The sequence below is a fragment of the Lupinus angustifolius genome, unplaced genomic scaffold (genome assembly GCF_001865875.1).
Source record: "Lupinus angustifolius cultivar Tanjil unplaced genomic scaffold, LupAngTanjil_v1.0 Scaffold_1_922, whole genome shotgun sequence".
Lineage (NCBI taxonomy): Eukaryota > Viridiplantae > Streptophyta > Magnoliopsida > Fabales > Fabaceae > Lupinus > Lupinus angustifolius.
Window position 1 is genome coordinate 2,257 of NW_017716239.1, and position 9,370 is coordinate 11,626.

Genomic DNA, 9,370 nt, shown 5'->3' on the forward strand with positions numbered 1-9,370 from the left:
CCAAAACCTTATTACATTTTGGTAATTTCACTTAGTCAGAAGTTTGATATCATGCAAAGACTTCATTTCTTCTTACCTTGAAATCAACCACTTTTTCTTTTCTTCATTCTCTTCGGCCTCATGATAATTAATACTCACATCATCTTCCATCTGACTTGAGAACATAGTCATCAAAAAGAGTACCTGGTAGATAGTCTCCTATGCCTATTAGATCACTAAAGTTAAACTTGAGGTGATTCAAGAGCATCGCTGAAATTCTTGTGACATCATATTCCTCTTCAACATTATCAATGAGAATATCTAACGTGTCTTATAGCTGTTAATCATCAACATGATCATGTTGCTCACTATTCTCAACTTTACTCTCAAATGTATCCAAATCATTTTCAAGTGTCCAAAATGGATCAATATTGACAAATTATTATCTTTTCGAGTATATTCTTCATTATTTTATCAATATCTTTAATGGTTTAGTCATCTATGAACTTCATATTAAGGCTTCTAACAACTTCTTTTTAATAAAATCATACTACGTGTAGCCAATTCATCTTTACCATAACCAATAAAAATGCATAATAGGCCTAGTTTATAAACTAAAATATGCAAAAACATTCTCAATCTTGGTGTTGGTCCAGCTTATTGGGATTGAGAATTTTGCAATTCTGACTGGAGCTTGATTTGGAGCAGTGTCGTTCATAAATAGAAGTGATGCCCACCTATTGTTCTTAAAGAGTGATGTTATTTAGTGTAGTTGAAATCATCTTAATAGAATGGAAAGGTAAAAACAGGGAAAGAAGACATCAAAAGTTGTTTCGTGCATTAATACAACTCTCTAACACAAGAAAGAAATTCATCCATTCTTGAAAAATAATCACCATCAAGCAAAACATAACAGCTCACTCAACAAGCCATAAACTAGTTTCAAATTTTTACCAAGGACTTACATAAAAATTGAAATTACCTCTAGGAAACCATTTCTTAGAGCTACAATTCAATAAATGTGATCCTTTTTAAAAGTCAGTATAATTTCAATATCTCACTTAAGATATGCAAGTACTTGGAAAATGCATTGAATAGGATAGAACGGAAAAAGGATGGTAGCATTGAAATGATACTGAATAATGCTACCTAAATCTGTCTCTTCATGCAATACATGTCCGAAACCCGAATAAAAAGATGAAAATTATGTTAGGCAGTCAATAGTCAATTTAAAACTTAATAGAATCTCTTAATAATTCTGCTATTGCTCGGAAATACCAAACAGCTATACACTAAATACTGCAATTGAATCCATAACAAAAAGCCAATAAATAAAGCTCATGTACCATCATTATCTGGAAAATAACACTAGGTATGAAACCAGAAGTAACTTCACATAACAATAAATAAATTATAGTAAGAGACATAACTACTCTGGCCTCAGTAGCACCACCTGCTGACATGAGTTGATAACCAGAGACTCCCATGGTCCTTATCTCTTAGAAAATCCTACAACCACCGAAAAACAAACAGGTAATTTCTCAATTGCCACCATCCTCCTCACCCCCATCATCATCCTCTTGATCATCATCATCTTCAGAGTCGTCTTCATCCTTATCCTGTCAATGAGGAAAATTCGCAACATATATAATATAAGAAAATAAGTTTTAAATGCAAGGACAAAGCATAATGTAACAATTAATTTTAAATACAATGAGAAAACAGCAATTCAGACATTAAGAGTCTTTTAGCGGAGTTGAACTTTGGAGGGAAAAGGAAGGCTTCAGAACCCTAACAAGTATATTTTCATATCTTTCAAGTCTTCTATTTCCTTTTCTTCCCCTCCAAAACTCAACATGCAAATGAACCCAGGATGTGCCTGAGGGAAGGGGAAAAATTGGACAAAGTTTCCCGTTTATGTAACACAAAGGGCGAGATCTATCCAAGCCTCCCCTTCCCTCTTAGACTGAACTCACAAAAACTAATTCTTTGTTCTAAATTAAATAGTAAAGCAACTGCTTGATTTTGGTTTTTAAAAGCATTCCATGGGTTAACATTTAGTAGTTCAGAGGTCTTCCTTTTCACCCATGTAAGCACCACAACTCCACATACAGAAAGAAAGATAAACTAGAAAAATCACAATCTCAGACCGATGACAATCATCTTGAGTTATTATACAAAACATAGCATACCCAATTTCAGATTTCAATGCCACCTAAACAATTGACAAAGGTCCTTAACATTGATTGGGCAAAGGGAAGGAAGACAACAAAATGAGCTAGATGAAAGAGGAAAAAGCACACCATATCAGAGATGTTCTAATCTACATAACTAATAAAAACAGATAAATAATATTTTCAAAGTTAAAGATGTCTTTACACCAGATTCAGCCTCTAGCTGGCCATGACAAATATATCATCAATCATGGAGTGAAGAAACAGATACAAAGACTTCACACTCTAATCTAAAATATTAAGCCTGTGCTAGTTATCATTTCAATGATGCATGTTTTTACTATCTAACATCTTAAAGTGTGTTCAAAGTATGTTTTTTTAGAAAATAAATATGGGATTAGAACTTTCAGCATCTTACAATTCACATTTCATTTGTGATAAAGTGATTTAACATACATAGTCAAATACCCAGTTGTGAGTCAAGAAGAATAAACTCTAAACTAGAATTGTGAGGAGAATATTGGTAAACAAAAAGATTTTGAATGTGTAGGAGTGAGACAGTATACAAAATGCAAGTTCAAAATGTTATACTGGCGAGAATTGGGAATCATGTCATAATATAACCTGCATAGTACATAGTTTAGGTATCTAGAATCTATCTTGCAAAGTGATAAAAATTGAGGGGGTGTCATAGTATAGGATTGAAGCCGGGTTGACGAAACGGAGAGATATTTCATGCACAATTTGCGGGTAAAGAAGGGAAATTCTGGACAACAATAAGACCAGCTTGCCCTATGTAGCAACTGTTAGGCAAAGAAGTGCCAACAAGCACAAAGAAAAGTGTAATGAAGATGAGATACCTTTAAAAAATATATAAGATATTAAAAGCATCTAGAAGAAAGTTTGCGTAGCAATGTAGCATCCAACAAATTTCGATAAAGATCAATGATATCACATATAGCCAATTCCACCTAGTCAGATAAGGCTTGATTTGTAGTGTGAAACTTACAAGATTGATAAAATAAAAAATAATGTGCATTCAGTTTAGCATTCTTCCATCAGATTGTCTCCCTATTTTGTACAATAGTTTGCCTCTATTAATTGAGTATTAAATTAGACTACACATGTACCAACAACCATCAAAGCCTTTTCCCAGAAAGTGCAGATGGGAAAAGTAATTGTGAGGTTTCCTATTTATTTGTATTAGTTAGTATTAAAAACAAAACTCTAGTGTTTGCTAGAGTATAATGGAGCTGCATTTACCTCATCATCCTCTTCGTCCTCGTCACCATCCTCTTCGTCAAGCTCTTCCTGTTCATTACAATCAATCACAGTTAGACAGACAAGGAAAGAGACCACATCAAAGAGTAAATATAAATAAAGTTGTGAACCTAAAGGCAAAACTTTCATCCAAAGAAGATACATGAGCTGAAAGTTAATTTACATTGTTGAAGTAAGTAAGCGGGTTTGGCCATAAATCATCCTTGATTAATTCTGCAACCTGCATTTTAGAGTGAAATATTAAACTAGAATTAGTGTAGCACAAACAAAGGAAAGTCAATGGTTGTATAAAAGGTGGAAAATATATAGCAGGGATGTACAACTCCAGAAAAAACTTTTCAAAAGCAGAAAAAATATACCTCATCATGAATGTCATCCATATCATCTTTCTGCTCAGTGTCAATAAACCAACTAAAGAAACTGCATACAGAAGCACAAGAAAATTAAAAATGCCAACTATTTGTTCCATGTAGTGTTCACAAAAGGACCTTTAACAATAATTTATCCATCACAACTATTAAATGATAATTAATTAACAAGAAAGAAGTGTTACAAAAAATTACTTGTAATTATTTACCAATATTAGCCAAAACAGAAGACATCAGGACACAACTATTCGTAAAGCAGTACTTACAATTTCATTAGGATAACGAAAAGGTTTTACAAGTGGGGTGGGAGGACAACACAATTCAGATATAGGTAGGCAATAGCACACTATCACACTGGGATGGCAGCATCACAGTGGTTGCAGGCCCTTCCAGCGACCAGATGGCATGTCACAGCACAGATGGCCATTGCACCTGTCGCGGGTTAACTAGCAGCGATTTCATGGGCCACATTGCAGGTCAGAGCCAGTTCCAACGAGGCTGTGAGTGGATAACAGGTGGTCTCTGGCACTGCCATGCGGTGAGATCATAGTGAAATTGTGGGACTACCTTCTGCTCCAAGTTTCAGAAACCTGGACCCTTGTTTTTCAAAATCGAAAAAGTCCATTTTGCACTTAGTTTTTAGCACGAAAGAGCTGATTTGATCTTCCAGTCATTTCAACTTAACAGTGTGAAGCCTCATGAGATCTAAAATCTAAAATTAGGTCTGTAGATTTTAATGGGTATTGGCTTATTAATGGGCTATTAGTTTTAATGGGATTTAGTTACTCCTAGCTTATTTTATACATTTATATAATATTTAATATTGTAATCTAATATATTCAAATATATAAAATAAAAATAAAGTAATAATAATTATTATGTAATATTTACCATAATTCATCTTACTGTTATTCTATAAGAAATATTTATGGAAGTATCTAATATTTGGTAACATGAATTTTGAATATTAATTATAAATGTCTTCCATTTTACGTATTTTCTATTTTTGAGTATTTTTATATGTATACAGTATAAATTATTAATATTTAACGTAATGACCATCTCGCTACCCACTACACTATCTGCAATTGGCTACCAAGAAAAGCATGCTAATCCCTCTACACGAGGACCAAAGAAACACTACTAAGTACCCCATGTGCAGAGTACCAAAGGGAAGCCAAAAAAAGTCACCTATCCCAAACAAACCTATTCCAAACAAAATCTATAGAAGAAAGAGAATCATTGAAAATCTTATTGTTACTTTCCACCCAAATATACCAAAGGATAGCAAACAACAGAGTGCTGGTCAAATATAAGTTTGCTCATGATAGTGTTTCAAATTGAGGACCGCATCACGTGATGCGGCCGCAATATTGTGGTTGCTGTGACCGCTGCAACCACATCACACCGCAACTACAGTGTGACACCAAATCACAATGATGATACCGCAACGTAACTGCATTTGGGCTGCAACGCAACTGCAGCGGTCCGCATCAGACCGCATTGTTATCAAAAATATTTTTTTACTCACAAAATAATTCACATTGCAACAGCCGCAATCGCAGTAACCGCGACCACAATTTAAAACACTGACTCGTGGTATAAATAATTATGAAGAGTATGGTTTAACAGACAATGCTTGGGTAGAGGAATTTACTATCACAGATAAATTTGATGACCAAGAAAAACTTCAAAAGCCCATACAACTGAGTCAAGAACAATAAGTGACCTTACATAGAAAAACAATAAAGGTATAATACTTATTATTCAACTTTCTAGATAAAGTACATGCATGCAACTTGCTGTTGTATCAATATTTCTGTAAAAACTTAAAACATATTTAGACACCTACCTGATATCAGTAGGAGCCCGCTTGTTCCCTTTCTTCTCATGATTGACTCCATTGGGTATGCCCTTCACGTTTAAGGATAATGTTTTAAAATGAAACATTTAAAACTAAAACAGTAGAAGCTGATAGAAGAAAAAAGACAGTTAAACTGGTGTCCTTACTTGGCCCTCTTTCCATTTTATGGGAGATGCAGTAACCTTTGTGGTTCCTTCTTCAAGGAAGGTAAAAGTCTTAACAAGCTGTGTATCCTCAAAATAGGGATTGGGGTTGAAATTCTGAAATAATTTTAAAACTTGTTACTTTTGAATTAACTAAATAATTTAAGCAAGACATAAATTTCCAAAAAAACAAAGGTGATTTGCAAATCATTTCCATAAAGTATGCACCAAAAAGCCAAACAGGGAAGAGGGCAAGTAGCTTACAAAGGTGATTGAGTAGCCTGATTTGACATCTTTAGAATCTTCAACCTCAAGAGAACTCAAATACTTAAATATCTATCAATTAAAAGATCAATAATCAATTAGAATTATATATCAATTATCTATAATCGAAGAGAAACAATATTGAAGGTACTTCCATAAAACCTTCAGAACAACATCCTGTGTAATTACAAAGAAGCTGAAGATAAAAGTGAAGGTACTTCAACAGAGCTATTGTCAATCATGAACCAAATTTGCATTTGGATAGGCATTTTGAAAAGTGTTTAATTTAGTCACAAAATAATTATGAAAACAGCCACCACCTAAACTGTTTGTAGCTTTTGCAAAGGCTTTTCATAAGCTTCAAGTTCTAGCATATAAAATAAAGCCAGAAATATCTAATATAAGTTTCAAAAGCTGTTTTACTTTCAAAAGCTGTTTTACTAAGACCATCTGAACAGGACTAAAATGCTCAATATGTGACAGGCATGTTTTGGTAGATGTCATCAAATAGGCCAAACCTTTTGATCTTCGTCATTCAGAAGATCACCAAGAGCAGGATGACTCAAAAACTGCACAAAGAGAACAAATACTGTAAACAACGCATAAAAAACATCTTAATAACAGCAATTTCAAAAGTCCATTTTTTTGGAATTGAGACCCTCTGTATCAGAAAACCACTTTGGACACAGAGTAATCCGAGTCAAGCATGAAGACCCATTTATTGCTTAAGAGGAACTGAGCTCATCGCCAGTCATACCAACAAGCATTTGCGAAGTCCAAAATTGAACTAAAAAATGAAAGAAAAACTCACAGCAGTTAACCAGAAGTCAGGAATAGATTTGATAATCTCATTCCGCTTATCATAGATCGGCTTCCGAATCTCATTGTACTTCTGCTCTATTTCCAGGACTTTATCACTGGCCTCCTCATTGACCTACAATGACAAAACACCTACTACTCAATACAGAAACAGACAAACTTGATCCAACACAAAATTATTAACAAACAAGTGTCATCTATTTTTAACTTTTTTCTTAACTACATTGCATTTCTAATTCAAAATAATACATGGTATAAGCTTGTTTGGTTGGAGTGTACTCAAAATTTAACTTTTAGAAAAAGCTTCTTAGGAAAAAAATCAGAAAATAACACTTAAAAGAATCCCAACCTAAAGAGGACTACATATCTGGAGTATAAAAAAAGAATTATAAAAAAGAAAAGCCACATTAATCTTAGCATAACATCTATTGAAACATTATATAGAAATCAAAGCCATTCTAATTGAAAGAAAACTCAACACTTGAAATCTTAAATCACAAAATATGAAAAACAACAACATATGAAAGTGAATAATAATAATAATAATAAATTTTGTAAACCTTTTCGAGTTCGTCTTGCATCTCCTGCAACTTCTCGATAGATACGAGTAGTTCTCCATCGAATTCCGTTTCTTCCTTCTCCGAAACCTTAAGCTTCTTGCTTTTATCAGACACCATTTTCGCGCGTTCTCTGTTAAGAATTGAGTGAGGAATGAGAGAGAGTGAACAAAGAGAGAAGGTTCAGGTTAGGGTTTTGGTATTTATATGAGACACAACATGCGGGTGCACGAAATGATTCAACTACCGAATGACATGTGTCCAATGGAGGGGTAAAGTCGTAATTTCGTTGAGTGTCTTCTAGAATATGGGTTGGAATTTCATGGTGTATTATTATTATATGCTTTGGGCTAATAATGGATGAGATTCCATTTGTACTTTGAGTTAACAACCGATATACTACTTTGAAATGTTTTTCACTTGGGAATGAAATCAAATATATACTTTCCAATACACTTTTCTTTATTTAAGTTGATAACAAATATTCTTATAATATTGGTTAACTCAACTTAAATATACTTTTAGTCGCTCAATATTAATTTATTAGCGTTTTATGGATGTTAACATTTATTTTCTAACGATATTTGGAACTTCTCATGTTATGCAAAGTTAGATTCTTTATCAATATATTCATTTAAAAACTTTCTAAAAATAATGAGTTGACAAACAGCGAAATATGTGTGCCTCATATAAAAGTGTATTTTCCTCGTATTTTGTTTAATTTAAAAAGGAGTTAAATTTTATTTATTAAACAAATTATGAAAAAGATTTTACATGAGTAAGTGTGTAACAAACTTTCAATAATCTTTCTCTTCGTAAGAAAATCAAACTTTGAAGAAGATAAGATTAAGAGTCTAACTACTTTAATTATTTTTTATACTCGGACATAAACATTAATTAAGGATGAAAATGTGTTTGGAATGTTGTTTCCACTATATATTTTTGGCACCAAAGACTTCATTGTTAGAAACATTAAAAATGTCATTTTCATTGTTTTTAGATTGATTGTGGCGGCAATTTTAAAATCCAGGTTATCTTTTTTAAGCTCTAATGCACATTCCCTTGCACCTTACCATAAAAATATATTTTGTCTTTTAAAGTATAACTCTCGCTTACAATATTTTTTTTTTTTTGCTTTCTCTCTGTCACTTCTTATGGCCAAGATTTTACCAGTCGATATTAGTAATTCACCAACTGTCCAATTAGACTAACCATCTATAGGTGTTCGTTTCATTCTAATGGCACAATGTGTCGGTATCTACGCCTTTGCCAAATCAAAACATATCAATAACTTCAAATATAACTAATACTTTATTGTAGAGTATTGACTTGGTTTATATTTTCATATTTGGTTTAACTTTTTTTTGTAAATTACATTCAACTATTGCACTGAAAATTTATTACTAGTTGAGTCATGACGAGATCGTTTTCTTTAAGAACTTTCGTGATATTGTCCAAAATGCACAAATATATTATCAACCATGTCTTTCCAATGATAAAATAGTTCAGTTTTCTGTTTCATATTCTCACTATACTATAAGAATCGATCTCGAATATACTCAATATGACTACCAATGTTAATTCTTAAAATCATTGATTATGTGTGTCCTCATCCATGACAAATCCCTTGTATCCCTTGAGCCACACCACAAGAGTGCACTTTAAGCCTTACAAACACGCTTGAAGTGTTTTGATGAGTAAAATAATGTTACATTTGCATTGCATTTAACTTGCATTTTAGGACATAATTAAGAGTTTAAGATTGTTTTTGCTTTTATTTCTCTTTGTTCGGGTTGAGCGTGTGTTTTTGGCTATGTTGTATAGTTTGGATGGATTGAAGCCAAAAAGAGTAGAGATTGAGTGCAAGAAGATGAAATTCGGCGTTGAGGCTATACGAAGACCAATTGAAAGGCCAAAAGAA

The 9,370-nt window shown here is 33.1% G+C and overlaps 1 protein-coding gene across 4 annotated transcripts; it reads right to left on the bottom strand.

Annotated features, from left to right (window-relative positions):
- Positions 1–1,200: 1,200 nt before the first annotated feature.
- On the bottom strand, positions 1,201–7,689 carry LOC109337066 (NAP1-related protein 2-like). 4 transcript variants are annotated; one of them, XM_019573940.1, is made up of 11 exons: positions 7,453–7,689; positions 6,885–7,007; positions 6,592–6,642; positions 6,074–6,145; positions 5,813–5,926; positions 5,655–5,716; positions 3,794–3,854; positions 3,598–3,654; positions 3,417–3,464; positions 1,499–1,598; positions 1,201–1,441 (listed from the first exon to the last, which is right to left on the bottom strand). In XM_019573940.1, the coding sequence occupies exons 1-10, from the start codon at positions 7,567–7,569 to the stop codon at positions 1,521–1,523; spliced, it is 783 nt and encodes a 260-aa protein (XP_019429485.1). In that variant the 5' UTR covers positions 7,570–7,689; the 3' UTR covers positions 1,201–1,441; positions 1,499–1,520. The 4 variants fall into 4 exon arrangements, with proteins under 4 accessions (XP_019429485.1, XP_019429484.1, XP_019429483.1 ...); XM_019573939.1 differs by having other exon boundaries at positions 1,201–1,439; positions 1,496–1,598; XM_019573938.1 differs by having other exon boundaries at positions 1,201–1,436; positions 1,492–1,598.
- Positions 7,690–9,370: the final 1,681 nt, after the last annotated feature.

Coding starts and splice junctions, on each gene's coding strand:
- LOC109337066 (XM_019573940.1), bottom strand. CDS start 7,569: ATGGTGTCTGATAAAAGCAAGAAGCTTAAGGTTTCGGAGAAGGAAGAA. Junction 3,855..5,654: donor CGGGCTCCTACTGATATCAG/GTAGGTGTCTAA, acceptor TTCTGTATGCAG/TTTCTTTAGTTGGTTTATTG. Junction 1,599..3,416: donor AGGACGAAGAGGATGATGAG/GTAAATGCAGCT, acceptor CCTCATTGACAG/GATAAGGATGAAGACGACTC.